Source organism: Peromyscus leucopus, chromosome 8b (assembly GCF_004664715.2).
Source record: "Peromyscus leucopus breed LL Stock chromosome 8b, UCI_PerLeu_2.1, whole genome shotgun sequence".
Classification (NCBI taxonomy): domain Eukaryota; kingdom Metazoa; phylum Chordata; class Mammalia; order Rodentia; family Cricetidae; genus Peromyscus; species Peromyscus leucopus.
Window position 1 is genome coordinate 50,768,093 of NC_051086.1, and position 22,598 is coordinate 50,790,690.

At 46.1% G+C, this 22,598-nt stretch overlaps 1 protein-coding gene across 2 annotated transcripts in view; it reads right to left on the minus strand.

Moving 5' to 3' along the window:
* Nucleotides 1–22,598, minus strand: part of Usp43 (ubiquitin specific peptidase 43) — a 68,696-nt gene that overhangs the window by 39,590 nt on the left and 6,508 nt on the right. For both annotated transcript variants that reach the window (XM_028869386.2, XM_028869385.2), the window contains exons 2-6: nucleotides 19,065–19,196; nucleotides 9,252–9,355; nucleotides 5,654–5,746; nucleotides 3,902–4,037; nucleotides 605–740 (exon numbers count right to left, since the gene is read on the minus strand). In XM_028869386.2, coding sequence (XP_028725219.1) covers nucleotides 605–740; nucleotides 3,902–4,037; nucleotides 5,654–5,746; nucleotides 9,252–9,355; nucleotides 19,065–19,196 — 601 coding nt within the window. The remainder of the gene's footprint in view (nucleotides 1–604; nucleotides 741–3,901; nucleotides 4,038–5,653; nucleotides 5,747–9,251; nucleotides 9,356–19,064; nucleotides 19,197–22,598) is intronic.

Genomic DNA, 22,598 nt, shown 5'->3' on the forward strand with positions numbered 1-22,598 from the left:
TTTAAACATGGTCTTCTAAACCAGCTAATTGTGCTAAAGTCAGCTAAAAAAGAAAAAAAAATGACCATATTCACCAGTCAGAGGTTCTGGAAAATTACAAGCATTAGAAAGTGAGAACTGTTAACAACAGTAGTGTGTGTGTGTGTGTGTGTGTGTGTGTGTGTGTGTGTGTGTGTGTGTGTCTGTCTGTCTGTCTGTCTTAGGTAGGAATCTGACTCCAGATAAGGACTGTGAATTTTAACAGTCCTGAAATAAAGATAATACCAGCACCTCCTGCTAAGCAGTGATTCTCAGTGTGGTCCCTGGACCTACATATTCAGCATCTTCAGGAAACATGATTGACATGAAGATTCTCCAGCTTGCCGGGAGGTCTTTAAATTAGAAACTCTGAGTAAGGGGCTCAGAAGTCTGCTTTAAGCAACTGTCCCAGTAATTCTAGTACTTACTGAGATTTTAATATCCATCATCTGTAGATCAAATTACAGAGGAAATAAGCCTAAGGATTCGAAGGGTTAAAGCTAACGGTTTGCAGTCTCAGCACGCTGAGAAGACCCTTTCAAACCCATAACTCATACAAAACAAATTATTTCATGCACTACTGTACCTGAGAGTGTCCCCGGACCAGGTGAGGGAGGGACTTGGAAAGCATACACGTTATCACCCTCTGCAATGGTATTCAGGTCCTCTTCATCAAAGAATGACCGCTGGAATCCATTGGGATACAGTTCAACCAAGATTACCTGAAATGAGAAGGATCATTTTCTCAAAAGAAATCCAGCAGATAAGAATTCAAAAACAGGGCCAGAGAGATGGCTCAGTGGGGAAAGGTACTTGTCGCCAAGCCTGATGAACTGTTTGATCCTTGGAACCCACAGAAGGAGAGAACTGACTCCTGCAAGTTGTCCTCTGGACTCCATGTGTGCATGCCTACACACACACACACACACACACACACACACACACACACACATGCACACACATTAAATAAACATAAAATTAAAAAATAAATAACTCAGTCTTAAAACTCATTTCTCTTTTCCTTCCAAGTACCTACATATTTTAAATAAGAAAATATAGCAAACATAATAATTAGATTTATCAAAGACATCTTAACTGCAAACACACAATTTTTTGTTTTAAAATAGAGAGTTTTATACCTAACTAACCTACCATAGCACAAGTAGAATAAAAACACTCTGGATAAATAAAAAGTGTTTTCCATAAACAGTGTTCCATTAAGAAGGGCTTGAGCCAGGCGTTGGTGGCGCATGCCTTTAATCCCAGCACTCAGGAGGCAGAGTCAGGTGGATCTCTGTGAGTTCAAGACCAGCCTGGTCTACAGAGCGAGATCCAGGACAGGCACCAAAACTACACAGAGAAACCCTGTCTTGAAGAAAAAAAAAAAAAAAAACAAAGAAAATAGTACACATTAAGTTTAAATCTTCACTGTCCATTCAAACCATAAGACCAAATGAAACTATATTTAACTAAAAGTAGGGAAAGGGAAAAAAATATTATATTATATTATAGAACAATAACAACTACTATATTACTATCTATGATAACTTATTTTTGAGGGGGTCAAAGTCAAGACAAGTAGGTATCCCTGGCTGGCCTGGCATGGAATCTGCAGCAGTTCTCTCAAATGCTGGATTATAGGCATGAGTCAGCAATACCCGGCTACTATCTGCAATAACATCTAAATCAAAAAGGTCTTAGGGAATCAAAGCATACCAAGATCTTTGTGTTGCTTCGAGAAGTTTTAACATTAGGCTTTGCTCGTTAGTCACACTGGCTTTTGGTAAATAAAAAATACATTTATTTATGTATCCCAAATCACAAGCCACAGATTATTCTTCCATTCCCATAGACAAGCATGCCAATCAAAGAAATCAAAACATCAGGAGGGATGTTGAAGCTCCAGTCAGACTGTCCATCCTGTACTGATACCATGTGAGTTCCACCCCCCTCACAAATGCATCTGATGCTTCACATTCCTGACGGTCCTGCTGCTCAGCCTCTGCCCCTACCACATTGTCCTTTTTGATCTTCTCATTACTGTCAACTCGCCCAAATGTGCTCTCCCTCTTCCTCCTTCAAATACACACACACACACACACACACACACACACATACACACACACACACCTGCGGGGGGGGGGGGCTGTTGTGTGCAAACCATGGCATGTGTTTAAAAGTCAGAAGGCAACTTTCCAGAGTCAGTTCTCTCCTTCTTCCATGTAGGCTCTAGGGATCGAACTTGGGTCTTCAGGCTTGGTGGCAGGCACCATGACCCTCTGAGCCATGGTGTTAGCTCCTCTTTAGAGTTTACAAGGAAAACGTGCATTATTTTCCCCTTTAAAAAAGGTTCTACCAGGTTACCTGGGAAGCATAAATTTTCCATTTTATAGTTAAAGAAACAGAAGGCTGATCAACCACTGGCAGGGCCCAAGTCAGGGAGCTGGAGAGCAGAAGCACACCTGCCAGTGCCAATGAATGTGTTTCTAGAAAGGTTTAACTGAAGACAAAAGCCTGCGAGGCAGCACCTTTCTATGGCGGGGGGGGGGGGGGGGGCAGACTGAATGCAAAGAAGGTAAGCGGAGCACCAGCCTTGATCTCTCCCTGCTTCCTGACTGCAGACAGAAACGTGAGCAGCTGCCTCACACTGCCGCCACCACACCCTCCCCACCAGGACAGGCTGTCCCTCTCAAACTGGGAGCTGAAATAAACTCCTCCCGGAAGTTGCCTTTTCCACATATTGGGTCACAGCCACTAGGACACTCATGTGCTCTCTCATCTTGCCATACTTCTTGTCCCTGGATCACTTTTCTGTTTGTTTGTTTTTCCAGACAGGGTTTCTCTGTGTAGCTTTGGAGCCTGTCCTGGAACTCGCTCTGTTGACCAGGCTGGCCTCGAACTCACAGAGATCCGTCTGCCTCTGCCTCGCAAGAGCTGGGATTAAAGGCGAGCACCACCATCGCCCGGTGCCTGTTGGATCACTTTTATCCCACCATGTCACAGGGATCCTCCAGGCACAGTAAAGCCAGTTCATCACCAGGACTCCTTAGAAAGCAAAATCAAGCCCAGGGTGGCAGCTCACACATGTAACAACCAGCACTCAGGAGGTGGAGGGAAGAGAATTGCCATGAGTCTGAGGCCAGCCTGGGCTTCAGAGTGAGTTCCACGGCCCTTTCAGTACCTGGCTGGTATCGTCAGAAGTGGAAGAGCATAAAACCACATGCACTCAGATCCCAGCTCAGCCGTCTCCTTGTTTGTATGACCTTGGACAATTCACTTTACCCCTCTGAACTCTTTTCCTCACTTCCCAGATGAAGACCTTTGTAATTTGCTCTTTACAAGAGTGGACAGGATTAACTCCTGGGGTCTGCTGAGCACAGTGGTGCATGCCTATTATCTTAACACTGGGGAGACTGAGGCAGAAGGGTGGCTACAAATTTAATGCCACTCCGAACTCTATATAAGAGTTCCAGGCTAGCCAGAACCATATAGTAAGACTCTATCTCAGGGAGGAGAGAGGGAGGGAGGAAGGGAGAGGGGGAGGGAGGGAGGGAGGGAGGGAGGGAGGGAGGGAGGGAGGGAGGATACAACTGTAAGACCACGTCCCACACTTAGTAAGTATGACTGGTTAGCTGCTATTGCATCACAATCACCATCACCTTCTGAACGGCAAAGTGTCCTGTTGCGGTCACCCTTAGCAATTAATAATGCAGGGAGAAGTCAAGGCCGGGTCACCACAAATACCCAGGGGGAACACTAATCAAACAGAAGCTAGTGAGTGAGTCATGCTAGAGTCATCTGGGAACCACACACGAGTCTGGGCAGCTGGCCCAGTCAGCATTCTGTCGGCACCCAGTGGCCAGGCCCAGCAGCTCCAGCACACCTCCTCAGCAGGAACACCTCCTTCCTCTGCAACCATCTTCCTCAAGGCCGCCACTGTGCTGAGGATCGGCACGGCCAGGCCGACCCGCAGGAACCGCTGGCTCTTAGAGGGGAAGACCAAAGTGACACTCAGGAACCTGAAAAACAGAAAGGGACCCCAAATCCTGAAAGGACTGACAGAAATGGTCACCAACACCACGGACCTTGAGGACAGGCTTAGCGCTTAAACACCATTTGCAAGTTGGGTCCCTGCACGTTAGGTGCCCTTCCAGTAGGTGGCAGAAAGGAGCCAAATCTCCCAGACTGCTTTTCAGAGGGTTGACCATAAAAGGGTTTTGAGTGGAAATCAAACCACATAGATCTCTGACCCTCTGACTGTTACAGTTAAACAGCTAGCATTAAAAACAAACAAGGCCAGGTAGTGGTGGCGCACACCTTTAATCTCAGCACTTGAGAGGCAGGGGCAGGAGGATCTCTGTGAGTTCGAGTCCGGCATAGTCTACAGAGTTAGTTCTAGTACAGCCAAGGCTACACAAAGAAACCCTGTCTCAAGAAACAAAAACAAAACAAAAAACCCTGTATTTTGTAAAAACAAAACAGCCAAGCTGCTTCTTTTAGAAGAAGTCAACCCTATTGGTGACTTTCTCCTCAATGAAAATTCCTCCCTCACAGCCCCCAGAGCCTGGGGAGACTGCTGTGCTGTGGTAATTAACCACAAGCTGGGATTAGAACCTGGGAAGTCTGTCTCAGGGTCACTGTTCAACCACTGTGCTACCAGGGGTCCTCAGTCACAGCCTACATTTTCCGACATTGCCAGTGGTGGTATAAACCACGTTACCGTTTAAGACAACAGTTCTGTTTATAGTATTTATGGTACAGACAGCACAGCGGTTCTGAGCAGAGGAGGCGAGGCTTGGAGAAGGGGTCCTGTGTTCTGCTAGATCCTAAACATGCCGAATACAAAGGAGGCACAGGACTGAGGTCAGTGGGAACACAATGAAGAAGCATCTCCATCTCCACGCCGGCACTGGCTCCCCCATTCAAATTCATCAACCTTCCATGACACTGGCCTGGTCATCTGTGTTGGAGGCAAAATGGGCTTCTGGGAAAGGGACTGCACTGCCAGTTCCTGGCATTTAAGACACTGCAGCCCACTGCTCACTCACCCCAACACCATATTTCTTCTCATCTGTACCAAACAAGCCTTTTTTATTTCTTTCTCTTTTTTTTTCTTCTCTTTCTCTGCTCCTTCACGAAATCATTTCCCTAGAGTCAAGTATGGTAGCTCACGCCTATAGACGCAGCACTTGGGAGGCCAAGGCAGAGGGATGGCCAGCTTGAGCTACAGAAGGAGACTCTGCCTTAAAATCGAAATGAAAGAAATAAAATTTCCCATGCCTTTATAAAGAAGGAACAGGATTTTGAGGTACAGCAGAGAAGAGCATGTAGCAACATGATGCCCTTGTCTGATTGAAGTAGGGCCGGTGCCAGCTCCTGAGTGGGCCAGAGACCTAAGTCAGGACACAGCATGGACACACAAAAGCATCCTGTTCATGTTCCTTCCTCAGCTAAAGAATGGACAGTCCTTTCTCTTTAATTACCCATTCTATACCTGAGCGCCACCTGATTGCAGGACTGGTCTCTAGAGAAATGCTATGTGAAAAGTGGCAGACGCAGGGCCAGAAGGTCCCCAGGAAAGAGGTGGAAGGTCAAGTATATCGGGCATGCCACAAGACTCAGGACACTCACGTACCTTGTCTGGCGTAAGGGGATGGGAAGGGACACACACAGGAAAGGATCAAAGGTGTTGCTCTGTTTCAGGCAGTGAGGACACGTCAGGGAAGATCTGCGAGGGCAAAGAACAAGAGGAACCATCATCACACTCCAATAGCTTGATAGTCCCTGGAAAACCTAGGTACTAGATTACTACAGCATTTCCTTCCCAGCAATTCCACGCAGAAGAATTGAAAACAGGTGTTCAGCTCATAACTTATATGCGAACGTTCCTTGCAGCCTTGTTCACAAGAGTCAGGAGGGGAAACAACCAGGCTGCCTAGTAATCGATAAGAGGAAAGCAAAATGTGGTACATCCACGCTGTGGAATACAACTCAGCTGTAAAAAAGAAACAGAGCCCTGATACCTAGAAAATAACATGTCAAGTACCAAGAAAAACCCAGACACACAAGGCTGCCTATTTGTATCATTCTATTGATATGAAATATCTAAAATAGGAAAGCCAAAGAGACACAATACAAAGTGATGGTTTCTAGAAGCTGGGAGAAAGGGAAGTGGAAGGTGACTACTTACTGGGAACCAGATTTTCTCTTTGCATGATGAAAGTGTTCAGGAGCCAGGAAGAGATGATGGCTACCCAGTACCATGAGCATACATGGTGCTGGGTTGTACATTTTAAATGTGTCGTTTTCCTGGGTACAGGTGCTGAGGCAGGAAGAGCGCCTGAGCCCAGAAGTTTGAGGCCAGGATGGGCAGCAGAGGGAACCTTGTGTCAAACAACAAACTTACGTGGATAATTGTTGAAGTAAGATGGTTCATTTTATCTTTCCCCTTTGGAAGGGAGGAGAGGAGGGGAGTTTAGTCTCATGTCTCAGTATACAAAGGATGGGAAAACACACTGCATGCCAACTTTTAACCAAGGGAGTCTTAGGGACCCCTTATCTCTGGTGCTTAGCTTCCCTGAACCCCCAAAACACACAAATAGCATTTTTTAAAATTGCGTGTATTTATTTCATAGGGGGTGGATGGACATGCCACGGTGTGCATGTCAGGTTAGAGAACAGCCTGTGGGAGTCAGCCCTCTCCTTCCGCCATGTGGGTTCTGACGAGGAACTCAAGTCATCAGGCTTGGCAGCAAGTGCCTTTATCCTTTGAGCCATATCACCAGCCCACAAGCAGCTTTTCAAAGGCCCAGACCTCCAGGTTTTTCTGCCATGGATTCTATTTCAATGAGGGGAAGGAGGGACTCTGGCATCTTAAATTTAAAAACTTCCCAGGAGCCAGATGTGTTGTTTCACAGCTGTAATCTTAGCATTTGAGAAGCAGAGGTAGAAGTTCCAGGCCAGCCTGGGCTATATAGCAAAACACTATCTCAAAGAAAATATCATCATTATCATCATCATCATAATATAGGCAAGCACGAAGATAAACCCATCGATTCACCTGAGGCATCTGCTCATTGCTAGATCTTGGGCATACAAGTTATTTAAGTAGATAGAAGTTACCAGAAGGTTAGCAGTGATTTAGGAAACAGTCCCCAGTTGGCCTTTTGTTTCCTGGCTTGCTGGTAGTGGTACTGGAGCACATAGCCAGCCTCAAGGATGCTAGGCATGCTGCTAGGCCCACCACACCCCGGTGCCCAGTCTTTTCTGTTTAACATGGACTCCAGCTTACACCACTGGTGAACTCACCCGGGGGAATCAAGGTAGTGTTTTGATAAAAAGCAATGTGCCCCACAGCATTTGCTGGCCATTGGACATGGCATTGTGGGGTTCCCTATGCTACCCAGTGTCTCTTCAGATCCCCCCACCTCTTCAGATCACTGTGTGCCGGGGTGCAGAACAGGCCACAGGATGTATTCTTGTGTTTGGAAAGCTTCCTAATCCCTGCTTCTCTCTTTGGTTCTTTTAGCCTCCACAAAACGAAACCAGGAGCACGTTTTCTTTTATACAGTTGCATTGTATCAAACTCGTTCAAGAAGATGACCTTGATTTTTTTTCTTTAAATTTATTTATATGTGTCTGTGCATGTGAGCATATGCAGATGCCTGCAGAGGCCAGAGAAGCTCTTGGATCCTTTGGAACAGGAACTATGAACGTTTGTGAGCTGCCTGATGTGGGGGCTGGGATCCAAACTCATCCTCTGAAAGAGCAGTAAGTGTTCTTAATGGCTGAGCCATATCTCCTGTCCCAGACTGACCTTTAGATTAGCCCTGAACTTATTTCAGATAGCAAGAGATGAGTGATTCGGGGGAAAAAATAAAAATTTCTAAGTAACTGGCTAATTATTTTTATGGATGTATGGATGTATGTATGGATCTTATGGTGGTGAGAATTGAACCCATAGAGTTGTATTGGATCAAATTTCATCCACTTGTATCATATCCAACTGGTTCAAGAATATGAACTTGCATATGCCAAGCATGTACTCTACCACTGAGCTATAGCCTCATTCTAATTTCATATAGAGCATAAGCACTATACTTTAATAGTATATAAAATATAAAATGTATTATCAAATCATATATAAATAATATACATTGACTGTAAAAAAAAACTCTATCACAGAAGTTGAGAACAGAATGGCAATTACCAGAGATCAGGGAGAAGGGATGGGGAAATGCTGACCAACAGGCATTAACTCATAGGTAGCAAGAAGTCCTGGGTTCAACCATATAGGTGAAATCATTAGAGATGACTAAATATTATACATTAACAAACTATCAGGAGGATTTTATATTATTTTTACCATAAATTAATAATGAAGGTTTAAGGATACACATATATTTAACATGACATTAGATATTACAGATACATGTCAAATCATCATGCCACTCACATGTTCAATTTTGATTTTGTTCCAGCCTTTAAAAAAAATGGATCTTAAATACTGATGTTTGAAATACACAGATGTAGGAATCCCACCTAAGAGGTTTTCCATATCCAATGGCTTTCCGTAAGTCTTGGCCTCTGTGCTCATTCCCATCTTAAAGCTTGTAGTCATCCCCACTGAGTATGTTCCCACCCATTTGATCCTATCAGCTATCAAAGCCCATGAAAAGACACATGTGGCCAAGCAGTCTGGGGCTAGGGTCTCCTCTCTGAGGTCTCATTGCTGCAGGTATCTTTTACTAAACACTATAATTCTTAAAAACATCCATACTCTCATATAGACATACCCATGGTGCCTGTTTTCTGAAGTGAAAGGCCATGTGATGATTTCTATATCCCCCATGCTGTATTGAGCTCACAAAATGACTAACTCAAAGTGAGCTCTCTGGCCATGCCCAGCAAACAACAGGAAGAGTCTCCCCAGCTTCAGTATGACTTCAGCTGGTGATATTCTGGTTTCCACATCCCTGTAATAAAAAACCATCCTCCAGACACTCCTTTCCTTTCAGGGAGGGCAGAAGGCCATTCCAAGAAGCCAAGAAGGGAAAGAAGAAATCCTCAAGGCTGGAGACCACAGGAGACTGACTAACTGTGGCTGTGAAAGGAATGGGAAGGGTCCTTGTGTGTTGTGTTGTTTTGTTGCGCAGGGTTAAGGGCAATGAGATGCAGGTGACCTGGGTGCAGAGCTCCCGGAGAGCACATTCTAAGAACACGCCCCTTCTTACCTGTACTGGGCTTGAAAGTGGCTCTGCACAAAGCTGGGGCCTAAGGAGGGAGGAGCTGCAGATGGCCGGAGGTCCTCCAAGGCCTTACTCGCATCTGGGGGCAGCTGCAAAGGAACAGGAAAGAAATCTGATGACATCCTGTCCACATTATGTCATACAGCTGCTTCCAGACCATGAAGCCCATTACCCCACCCCCACAATGCCCACATCGTCCCTTCCTGAGCCTTGTGGAGCAGTGATCTTCAATACTGCCTTTACGATTACTCAATGTCCTTTCAATCTCACTGTTTCCCCTGAATCCCTGAGAAAGGGTATGTGTATATATGTGCTGAAAGCAGAACTAAAGGATGATCATAGCGAGAGCTCACACACACTCCCAGTCCCAACCCCACCCTGGGGTTGATGGCACCCAAAATCAGTATCAATAGTCTAAAAGGAAGGTGTTGACAGGTGCCACCCCCTCCAGAGGTTCTAGGCAGGAATCTTCTCCTAGCCTCTTCCAGATTCAGTGGCTGCTGGAATTGCTTGCCTTGTGGCCACACCTTTCTGTCCTCAGGGCCAGCATCTTCAAATCTCTCTTAGCTCTATATTTATGTTGCTTTGTCTTCTGTGGTCTCCAAATTCCCTCTGCCTCTGTTATAACAACACTCAATATTATGCTAAGGGACTACCTGGATAATCCAAGTTAATTACCCTAATTCAACATTCTTAATCACATCTGCAAACATCAGATCCAAATCCCTGCATCCTTCCTTAATATATCTTTCTGGGTCATCTTTCACCTCTCCTCCCTCAGGGCTCTGGCCCACCCCAATGTCCCCAGTCTCCTCTGGAAGGCTATCACTCCCAGGATGAACAACTCCAGCTCTCCGGGTTCCCTAATTATCCTTATTCTCAGCCCACTCTACACCACACTGGGGACACAATTACACAATTAGAAGTACCTGCTACACAAGACCCACACTGCTAGAAAAGGCTGGGGGGGGAGGGGGAACGACGTTCCGGTCACAGTTTCTCATAATACAAAGCTGTTTAGTAACAATCTGAGCATCCATATAAGGCCAGACATATAATTTGCCTGACAGCACTGTATTTCAATTTCTCAATTTTTCTTTTTTATCCTGACTACCCTAAGAAGTCATTTTAGACATCTTTCTATTCCCACTCGCGTCCTTGGAGGTCTGGGGATTATACCCAGGGCCTCATACACACTAGACAAGTGCTCTACCACTGGGCTTCATCTCCAACTAGGCACGGTTTTCAAACCACCTCCAACACAAAGCTATACTAAAGCGCACTGTGCACGAGTCCGGGTGTTCTGTGCATATCTAGCTCCCAGGCCAGCTTTTGGCATTTAAGAGCCTTGGACACGTCCTCTTCGCCTCTGTGTCACCATGAGCAATCTGTGTTCTCCAAAACTGTTTCTGTTGGGCATTTCTAACAGTGACAGTGTTGACATAAGTAGCTAGTGTTTCCCTAAACCAGTTAAATCACTTACTTGCTTTGTAGTTTTTAATCTTAATTCATTTTCTGTTGCTATAATAAAGTACTCAAACTGAGGGATTTATTCTTTCTTGTTTTGTGTTGTTGTTTTTGTTTGTTTGTTTGTTTGTTTAGGTAGGGTCTCATGGGGGGGGATAGGAGGGTTGAGGCAGGCTGTGTAGCTCTGGTTGGCCTCAAACTCACTATAGACCCAAGACCAACTTTAAGACTCCTGATTTTCTGGCTTATACCTCTCGAATGCTGGGATTACAAGCATGCGCCGCTACGCTGGGCAAACTGAGAAAAACTGGTTTAGCTCACCGTTCTATGAACTAGAAGATGGCACTAGCATCTTCTCGGCACCTGGCAAGGGCCTCAGGGCTCACAACAAAGCAGGCATCTCTCTTACGAAGCTGCCAATCCCATCACGGGCACACCCCACTCTCATGATCTCATCTGTCTCAATTACCCTCCAAAGTGCCAAATTCCATTAACAAAGCTGAGGCTGGAGTTAAGTGGTAGGAAGCTGCTTACCTAGCATGTGTGAGGCCCTGGGATCCATTGCCAGCACTGCAAGATACCATTAACACACAAGTGTGGGGATTACATATCTCCAGCTTACAAACAGTTCCCTAATTCTAATATAGATGATGGCACCCATCTGATAGAAGGCACGTTTTGAGGAGTTGAAGAGTCATTTATAGATAGTATATTAGTCAGGGTTACTACTGCTGTGATGAAACACCATGACCAAAAGCAACTTGGAAAGAAAAGGGTTTATTTGTTTTACATATCCAAAGTCACAGTCCGCTGAGGAAAGCCAAGGCAGGAACTCAAACCAGGTGGGAACCTCGAGGCAGGAGCTGATATAGAGGCCATGGAAGGGTACTGCTTTCTAGCTTGCTCCTTGTGGCTTGCTCAGCCTGCTTTCTTATAGCACTCAGGACCACCAGCCCATAGGTGGCACTATGGGTGGCACTCATAATAGGCTAGGCCCTTTCCCATCAATCATTAAGAAAATATCCTGTTGCCGGGCGGTGGTGGCGCACGCCTTTAATCCCAGCACTCGAGAGGCAGAGCCAGGCGGATCTCTGTGAGTTCGAGGCCAGCCTGGGCTACCAAGTGAGTTCCAGGAAAGGCACAAAGCTACACAGAGAAACCCTGTCTCGAAAAACCAAAAAAAAAAAAAAAAAAAAAAAAGAAAATATCCTGTATATTTGCCCAAAGCCTGATCTTTTGGAGGCAGTTTCTCAGTTGAGGTTCTCTCCTCTCAGACAAATTTAGTTTGTGTTGACAAAAAAAAAAATGTCCAGCACAGATAGATAGATTGTTTGTTTGTTAACCAGAGTGGTAGCTCCATGCTTACAGGGATGCTTTAACTCAACAACCATTCCCAAGAAAAGAAGGACATCAGAAGGTTTACGGGTCTAAGTAACAAGCAGGTGACCTGAGCAGAAGCCAGGAAGATGAAAAAGGGTGGGAAGGGGATTTCAAGAGACCCTGTGTGAGGAGTTCTCAGTTCAGCAGAACCAGGGAGAAGAAGGGAAGGGAGGAACACACCACCTCCAAGGTTCCCACTCAGGGGTGGCTGGACACGGGTATCATTAACAGAAGTCAAAGGAGATGGGGCTTGGGAAAGACATGCCAAGATCAAGGGTGACTCAACAGCCAGACAGAGGAGTGGCAAATATTTGCAAGAGCCAAGAGGTGTGAACTTGCATTGTGCAGATACGGGAATGTTCTGGCTGCCCAGGATTTACAGTTCTTGATACCTCATCCAGTCCCTAGATGGGAATATGCGGGATGTTTTCCTCTGAGTGGAGCACAGCTGTGATTGCCCACATGAGACTCTCCATACTCCCAGCTTGTTGATGCTCTCTCATAAAAGAGGACCTAGGAAGGGTCATTAGACCCTCTTCCTATGCCCTGTCAGCTGTCTGTAATCCCAACCCAATTACGAGTGCTCTCAGGAAGTTCTAGAGTATAGAGGAGCCAGAAGGTTCCTGAAAAGTAGAGAACTCCATGTGTGTGGCTTTAGGAATCACCACCCACACTGGAATGGGACCTTTTAGTGATATGGCTATTTTGAAGTCACACACAGCTCTAACCCGCTCAACCACGTTCCCGTGATTAAGCCTAATAAAGTCACTGGTTCACCAGGCTAGACATGGATGGGATGGTTAATTTGGTTGGTCATTGGTGACCTATTTAGAATAAAGATATATTTGCTTAAGTCTCCCCAAGAAAAGCTCAATTCCCTACCAAGAGACAGGTCCATGACCTGTCTGCACTCAGATGTCCCTGCCAGGACATGAGCAGAGTGACCTAAGCCGAAAACACTAATTCCAGCTGTCATGACTAAACAAGAAAGTTCTTGCCATCGAGGTTCTGCATCAACCCAGAGCTCTCTCATTCTAGACAAGCTCTCCATTTAATCCCATGTGCTTCTCCCTAGCTGACCATCTCCATTCCCCACCTAGAGAGGCTCAAGTTGCTTGTAACCAGGAACTTACAATGATGCAGGGAAGTTCCATATAGAGATGACAAGCTGAGACACTGGGCATGACTGTAGATGGGGTCACCATGAGATGGAGTAAGGAAAGAAAATGTTGAGCCAGACAAAAGGACAGGCAGCAGGAAGTCATTCACAAAGCATGAACTATGAGGTCAGAGGCACGTGAATCTGGTCTGCTAGGTGAGCAAACCTTGATACGCTCAAAGCTACAGAGTATACTTCAGCAGCATCCCCCGGCATGCAACTGTGGTACAAATCAAGAGATGAGGTACACACCAGCCATGGAGGCTCACACCTGTAATTCTATCACTGGGGGATAAAGGGGACTGAAACTGGAAGATCACTACTTGAAAGGCACCTTGCGTTACATTATGAATTTTGAGGTCAGCCTGGGCTATGGCGTGAGTTTGAGGTTAGGTTAAGCTACAGAGGGAAACTCTCTCAGAAAGTAAGAAAGGAGGGAGAGAGGGAGGACTCTTGACTGACACACAGTAGGTTCTTAATACATGTTGGCTGTGTTTCCTCCCTAGACTCATTCCCACCTTTTTTTCTGCAAAAGTAGAATTTTCTGGAAACCCATCAAAAAGACTGTTTATGTGTTGGTGTTTAGAGGGCAGTGAAAATACAGCCTTTGCAGGATGGAAGTATTTGAGAGTCGTTAAAGTAATGGAAAAGAGAGCGGCCCTTACGTTTTCTATTCCAGTTACAAATGAATCTCGTTGTATGGCTTTCCTATGTCCTCAGTACAGAAATAACTTCAGAAGGGAAAATCACTCAGAGTTACACAGAGGGCAGGAGCTTTCTTTGTTGAAAGGGGAAATGAAGTTTCCTGCTAAGTAACCACAAAGGCTCTGCCCTCTGCCTCCAAGATACACGGCCCAGCCTCAAGGCAGCCCACCTTCCAGAAGCAACTTCAGGAGGACAGAGAAAGAGACACTGCTGGTATCACCGGGTCAGAGTGAGGCTGAGTAAGTCCCTTGCTCTGGCCAGCAGCCACCTCCACAGCTTGCCCAGGGATGCCCTGCTTCTAACACACATGTCCCACAGACAGAACGCTGAGACAGTGAGAACAGAGAGTGAGTGGGAGAGGAATCAGGCTGAGTGGTTAGCAGGCCCAGTCAGGGAGGATTTGGTTCCAGGTCTGTAGGAAGCCATGAGAGCAAGGCAAGCAGGAGATGACATCACCTTGTTCCCTTTCTGAAGAGATCTGGCTTTGGTGTGGAGAATGTCACAGAGAACAATACTGGGAGCTGGGAGTGTCTCTGGAGCGGTAAACATCTGCTTAGCAAGCACAAGGTCCTGGGGTCTACCCCAGTCCAAAAGAAAGAAAAAAGGGAGGGAGAGAAGGAATAGAGGGAGGGAGGGAGGGAGGGAGGGAGGGAGGGAGGGAGGGAGGGAGGGAAAGAAGTAAGTTGAAAGACTAACTTTCTTTTTTTTTTTTTTTTTGGTTTCTCAAGACAGGATTTCTCTGTGTGGCTTTGCGCCTTTCCTGGAACTCACTTGGTAGCCCAGGCTGGCCTCGAACTCACAAAGATCCACCTGCCTCTGCCTCCCGAGTGCTGGGATTAAAGGCGTGCGCCACCACCGCCCGGCTGAAAGACTAACTTTCAATCATAGTCCCTTTTCCTGGATCTTGAAGTTATGAAGAATGATTGGCAGGCCCCCATGATGTAAATAAACTCAAATGTCCCAAAGAACCATTTGGGGGTGGCACATATTCATAGGGCACACAGATTTTAGCGCAGAGCTTCTCAATTGGAGGGTGATTTGGGTTCCCATGCAGGGGACATTTGGCAGTGTTTGCACACCCATTTAGCACAAGTCAGTACTGACCCTGGCACCTAGCCGGAAAGACAGTAGTGTTAATGCTATGACACACAAGTCAGTGCCACACAGGAAAAATTATCCAGCCCCAGATGCCAAGAGTGCTCAGGTTCAGAAATCCTGGTATAGAGTGTCATTTCCTTATTTGTGTACGGCCTCTCCCACTCACTAGCTCTGTGACTCGGACACACATAGCTTACCCTCTCTGTCCTCAGACCAAATGATTTTTCCTGCTATCAAAGGAATGGAGAGGAAAAGTGAAAGGCAGTTTGGAAGGCTGCCGCTGATCTGGAATGGATGTCACTCAAAGGCCCATGGGTTAAGGCATTGTCCCAGGCTTTCACTATTAGGAGCTGGTAGAACCTTTAAGAGACAGGGCCTAGGGGCAAGTCTTAAGTCACCATGGGCATGCCCTGAAAGGGAACTGTGGGGATCCAGCCCCTTCTCAGCCACTACGGGATAAACAGCTCCCACCATGAAGTGCTCCCTCATCACCCCCCAAATGCAATGGGTCCACCTGACCAGACTGAAAACTCCCAAAGCCAATGTAAACGTTTCTTCTTCGTAAGTGGTTACCACAGCCATTTTGTTCCAGTCACAGGAAATTTACCCAGCTATCAAATCCCACCTACTTTCCAGGCAGAAAAAACTTCCCAGTACAGAAGGAGAAAAGAGAGGAGAACAGGAGAGTCCTTGTTTATACAGCAGCAGGAAGTGGAGACACCCATTCATATCTCTCTCTCTCTGTCTCTCTCTGTCTCTCTGTCTCTGTCTCTCTCTCTGTCTCTCTCTCTCTCTCTCTCTCTCTCTCTCTCTCTCTCTCTCTGACAGGGTTTCTCTGTGTAGTTTTGGTGCCTGTCCTGGATCTCACTCTGTAGACCAGGCTGGCCTTGAACTCACAGAGATCTGCCTGGCTCTGCTTCCCAAGCACTGAGATTAAAGGTGTGTGCCACCACCGCACAGCCTCCATACCTCCAAGAAAGGAGGTCCAGAACCCTGGATTTGAGATAGATGGTCCAGACTCAATCCTATTTCCACCAGGTAGAAGATGATGGCCCCCCAAGGGTCATGAAGGTGAAGGAAGAAGATCAAGCCTTCGAGATCACCCTTAGCTGCATAGTGAGTTCAAGTTCAATCTAAGCTACATGAGACTATCAAAGAGTGAGTGACCCTGGGAAATGCCTTCCTTAACCTGTGTTTCCCCTAACTATAGAATATGAGTTATCATTATAAATATTAAAATAAGACAACCATTTAATAAGTTTACTGAATGTCTACTATATACCAGGCAATAAAGTAAGTAACGAAAATCATCAAACTAGATATACAATATAGACATTCAGTAAATGGTATCCTTAGTGTGTGTATATGTGTGTGTTGTGTGTGTATACACATTTCCCATTTCAAACTGTGTCCTTTAAATTTATGGAAGGCACAGAAGCAGACAACATGTATCTGCCCAGTGGTGTATTCTTTGGGCCAGCAATTAATTCTGACTCTGTAAAAGCCTTCCTCAGCCCATGTTCTCCCCACAGGCATGTGACTCTGAGGAGTCTAATCAGACTGTTCCATTCTTCTGACCACATGCCCAGGAATGAGCATGCCAACTATGTTGGGACAATCAGTGTTTGCTCTGGCATGCCAGGCTCTGGAGACTCTGTGAGCAACTCAGAAGGCCCTCTTGCTACCATGTGGGCAGAGCCAGAAAGAGAATGAAGAGACAGCATCAGAGACACAGTGACATCACCCGAGACCTTGGATGCAGTCCCACCCAAAGCTGCTTCAACCAGAATTGCAGGTTATAAAAAACAACAAATGCCCTTTCCGTAAGCCAGATGAAGTTAAATTTCTATCACATAAAAACAAAAAGATCTGAATAAGATCCAAAGAAAAATGATTATAAATAAAAGGGGAAAAAAAAAACACCCATTCCTCTCCCAACCCAGAAACAACACCATGTTGGTGTGTGGTTCCCTGGGGTTTGTTTTGTTTTGTTTTGTTTTGTTTCGTTTTGAGACAGGGTCTCACTGTGTAGCCCTGGTCAGCCTGAAACTCAATATGTAGACCAGGCTGGCCTCGAACTCACAGAGATCCACCTGCCTCTGCCTCCGGAGTGTTGGGATTAAAGACGTATATCACCACACCTGGCTTCCACCTGAAGCTTTGTTAGGGTGACCTCTGCTTTTGTTTTCCTGGTGTCCCCCAGTCACTGGAGTGATTGCTTTTAAAACAAGAGAATGGGCTTTCAAGCCAGAGTCTCTTGGGCTAGAATCCTGCCTAATCTCCTCCCCTTTATTTAGGATTAATTTGAGTTATGCCTCTGTGCTTGTCTATGTGTGTGTATATGTGTGTAGGTGCCCAGAGGTCAGAAGGAGGAGACAGATCTCTTGGAGCTGATTTACAGGCATTTGTGGGCTGCCTGCTGTTGAACAAGGAACCGAACTCTTGCCCACTGTAGAGCAGTACTGACTCTTAACCACTGAAACATCTCTCCAGCCTCGTGACCGACCCTTCCTTAACTGTTGTACTGGGATTATAGACATGCACCATCAAGTTTGGCTTCCTAAAGGGTTTGTTGTTATTGTTAGTGGATTCATGAGGATGGGCAATCAGGTGTCCAGATATAAAACAAAACGGAAGGGCTGAGAACATAGTTCCCATGGTAGAGCACTTGCCTATCAGGCCTGAGGCTGAAGTTCAATTCTCAGTACCATGGAGCGGGTGAGGGGAAGAAAAAAATGCTGATGAAGCAATTCTGGGAGCTAGGCCTGAACTGTATATGAAATCCACCAAAAATGTGTTGCTTCCTGGCTAATTACCAAGGTGCATAAGATACCTACTATTTAAGGCTCCAGCTCCTATAACTTGGCTCACTCATAATGTTAACTTCATTCACTTTTCCTTGAGCAGTAAAGCGATCATAGTAAAGTACAAGCCACTATTGGCCTTAATTTATGAAAGCTCATAAAGAGCATAGTTGATGTGGCAATTAACTGCGACTTTTACAAAATATTACAGTGTGGCTGGGTGCGGTGGCACCCAACTGTCATTCCAGCCCTTGGAGAAGCAGAGGCAGGGGGAGTTTGGGGGTGAGAGTTTAAAACCAGCTTGGACTCCATGACCAAGCTGCAACCTCCAGCCAACGGGGACTGAATGAGCGAGGAGGTATGCCCCATCCCTGAGCTACACAGCAAAACCCCATCTCAACAAAACAAAAGCCAACAACAACAGAAACAGACCCACAGTGTTACAATGCTTTCTTTGTCCCAAGGTCTGGGGCTTCATCAAAATCAGAAATTACCCACCCAGGTCTTAAGAAAAACAGAAACGACTGCTCTGTGAGATACATTAACCGAGAAAGCCATAGTAGAGTCGACTGAATCAGAACTGTCTAAAAATAACAAAGAATGGCTCTCGTGGCTCCAGATGCCCAGACAATTGCATAGAATAGGCAGGGAGAAAAAAAATTAAGGAAAATATTTTGGGGGGATGGGGAGATGGCTCAATGAGAAAAGTGCCTGCCACATAAGCATAAGGAAGTAAATTCAAGCCCCCAAGCAGGAGCCAGGCGTGGCAGTGTGCCCCTGCAATCTCAGCACAGGGGAAGGAGAGGCCAGAGGATCCCTAGGGCTTATTGCCCGGACAGTTTAGCCAAATCAGCAAGGTCCCAGTTTATCGAGAGACCCTGTCTCAAAAAAAAAATATGGTGGAGCATGACCCAGGAAGACACTTGACATCCGTCTCTGACCTTTCACATTTGCACCTGCACACATACATACCAAGGAAAATGTTTTCCAGATTAAGAGGTGTAACGAAATCCTATTCGCAATACCACCGGGATGAAGGAAGACAAGAAATACTGCAAAAGGCGGGAATGCCTGTCTAAAACCAGAAGGTGTACACGGTGACCGGAAGACACTGGGATCCAAGGCGCTGAGGAAATACCCACAGGAAAGGGAAGATCAACATTTGCTCTTTAGAGAGTGGCTCACCTGCTCAGACACCACTCCATGAGCCGAGCCCTCCAAGTCCTCATGAACACGGTCCAGCAGCCAGAGCAGGAACTCCAGGGCATCGTGTTGGGAATTGCCTTGGAACTGGGAGCCATACTTGGAAACAGCATTCTGAAAGGAAACAAAGACAAGAGTCACCTTGGGCCTTGACACAAATGGAAGAGGGTCTGTAGGCATCCAGCTGTCAAGGTCATCATTCAGCCTTGACCTGAAATAACAACATAGGCAGGCATAGTCTTTGCCGCCTCCAGCTAGTATATGGGTCCGCTGAATAGAAGGCAGCTCCAAACCTTGAAGACTCATGAGGCTGTCTCTGCAGAATAGTGTGTGTGTGTGTGTGTGTGTGTGTGTGTGTGTGTGTGTGTGTGTCCATGTGCATGTGTTTGTGTGTGCATCTGTGCGAGTGCTGGAAATCTAAACTCAGCTCTTATGCTCACTTGCAAGCACTTTACTAGGTCAGGCTCTTTGCTAAATCCTTCCATAGTGTCGATGGACCATCTGTCTTCCCTGAAGCTCTTGTTCTCTGATCACTGGGATCCCATGCACCACTGACCTTCCCTCCATCATCCTACTTCCACGCACTCTCTCAAGTCACCTCACAGGAAAATACCCTTCTCACTCTACTCTCCTTGGTTGCCTGCATTAATTCTCACGGCTTCCACTCTCTTCGCTAAGGACCACACAGGCAGCAAAACTGGCTTCCTAAGATACAATCTGTGTAGGTCCCTCATCAAATGCTGGCTATGGGGCTTCCTTCTGATCACTTTAGTTGGCGTCTTCCCCTAAGGTTCCCTATAGCTGAACCACCCACCTAGGTAGGGCTGCCTGGCTTAGCTAACAAAATAGAAAGTGTATGAGCTGGCAGTGTAGGTCAGTGGTAGCATGCTTGCCTAGAATACACAAAGCCCTGGGTTCAATTCCCACAGTTGCTGAAGGAGGAGGAGGAAGAAAAGGAAGAAGAGACTATACTAAAAAGTGACTCTTTGTTTATCTATAGATATATCAACAGGGCGTCCCTACCCTACCCTTAAGCCACCCACAAATCTGTCTCGTAGTACTAACCTTTCTTTCTGTTGTACAGCCAGGCCCTCGACTCTGAATCTCTAAAACCAGTCCTTTCTCTTAGCATTGATGCCGTCTCTCAGAACCTCCCTCCCAGGAGCAGCCTAGGATTGGATTTGCTCCCCACAAATGCCTCTGCCTCTCCCCTCCAACCAAGCAGGGCAGATCTTCTCATCTAGGTGAACAGAAATAGTTAGAACTCAGCAGTGTGGGTTGATCTGCGCACATCTGCGTAGGGACCACAGCCCGCCCTTCCCCACTCACCCACTGGGTCCCTGATAGACTAGACCAGTCTTCCTACAGCACAGCGAAGGTAGCAAATCCTTCCTTATCCTACTATTCAGCACAAAACAGCCCAAACGCCTTCACTCCTCATGTCCCAAACTCCCATCTTTATCTAGTCTCTCTCTCTCTCTCTCCTCTCCTCCTTCCTCACCCCCACCAAGATCTCCCCTGCAGCAGTCCAGACCTCAAACTCACTATGTAGTCAAGGATGACCTTGAACTTCCTGCTCCTCCTGTCTCCACCTCCCTAGCACCAGGATTACAGATGTGCGCGGTCATGTCTACCTCCTCCCTGTTTCAAAGCCTGGTCTGCGCCAGCACTTTTGTCTACCCTCCCATGGGGTCTGTCCCCTTCGGTTTGCTGAGAATTCTCTTCCCCTTAGCCAGGCTGCATCACAATCAAAGCCTCACAAAGAATTCGACAACTTCAAGAAGACAGATAAGACGGGATCTTAACAACAAAACTGCATAGGGCTGGGGGCCTGGCACTTGCCGCCGCCAATCGTGACAACCTGAACTCAATCCCCAAGGCCCGTGGTGGACGGAGAGAACCTGCAAGCTGTCTTTTAATTCCCATACAACTTCCGTGGCAGGCTGACACTCACATGCATGTGTGTGCATACCCAGTCCCCCCCCACCATACACACACACACACACACACACACACACACACACACACACACACACACTTAATGATAAGTAAAAAATCAAATTTAAAAAATGAATGTCTCTCCGCATATACACAGTCATTCCACTTTGGAGAACTTAACTCAGAGAGATAAGAGACACAAGCAAAGATATTTCTATGGACCAAAATTATCCAAGAGAAAGCTAGTTGTGGAGCCTCACACCTGTACCCATTACCCTGAAAGGCCGAGGCAGGATGATCTTAAATTCCAGGCTAGCCTAGGCTACACAGCAAGACCTCTTTCTCAAGAGACCAAGGGTTGGGGATGTAGCTCAATGTGGAGAGTTTGCCCAGCCTGTGAAAGGCCCAAGGTTGGATCCCAAGCACCACAGAATGCACAGGAGCTCAAATACTCAAAAGACGAGCATGACAGTTGGTGTGTCTATCCTGCAGCACAGCATTGCTTGCTCTTCTGTGTGCATGTGAGTGTGAGTGTAAGTGTGTGTGTAAAATACTCAAAAGACGAGCATGACGGTTGGTGTGTCTATCCTGCAGCACAGCATAGCTTGTTCTTCTGTATGGTGATATTTTATTTGTGCTGAAATGTGATTTTATTTGTATGTTAATAAATAAAAGTGCCTGGGGTCAGAGCTAATAGCAAGCCGTTTAGCAGAAGTCTGGCAGTGGTAGCACACCCCCTTAATCCCGATCACATGACAGGCAGATCTCTGTGTGTTCAAGGACACCACCAGCATTGAGACACATGCTTTTAATCTCAATACCAACCATAGAGACCTGGAGGTCTGTATAGACAGGCAGTGACGAGGAGGTCATGTGGTTGGGTTTACAACCATGAGAAGGCAGAACAGAAAGTCAATAAAAAGACAGACACACAGGAAGTAGGTCTCTTTCTGAGGGGAAGGACAGCAGCAGCTGGTAAGCTAAAGGCTACTGCTCTGACCTCTTGGGCTTTTAACTCTGCATTTGGCTCTGTGTTTCTTATTTAATAAAACTATTCAGAATTACATCTACACTTCTGTGTGCATGTGAGTGTGTGCGCAAGTGTGTGTATAAGAATGAGTATGTGAGAGTTAGTATGAGTGAGTGGGGGGGGAGAAAGTGCCTGTGTGTGTGTGAGTGTGAGTGTGTATGTGTTTGAGTGTGCATGAGAGAGTATATGTGTGTTCTCTCCCAAACACTGGTGATTTCAACATTTCTTCTACTTATGTAATAGTTCTATCCAGAGTTTCTTTCCTACCCAATAGTTTTTACTGTTTCCATTTCTCCTCTTACTGTTTTGTCTGTAACTTTAAAGACAAAAGTGAAGAAACTTGGGATATAGCTCAGTAGTAAAGTGCTTCCCTACTGTGAGAGGCCCTGAGTTCAGTCCTTAGTACCACAGTACCATGGGAGGAGAAAAAAAGTAACAAAAGGAAGGAAAAAAAGAGAAACAAAGAATGAATCTTTGTTTCAAGAAAGAGGCACCGCTACAGGAACATCAGAAGTTCAAGGTCATCTTGTCTACTTAGTGAGCTGGAG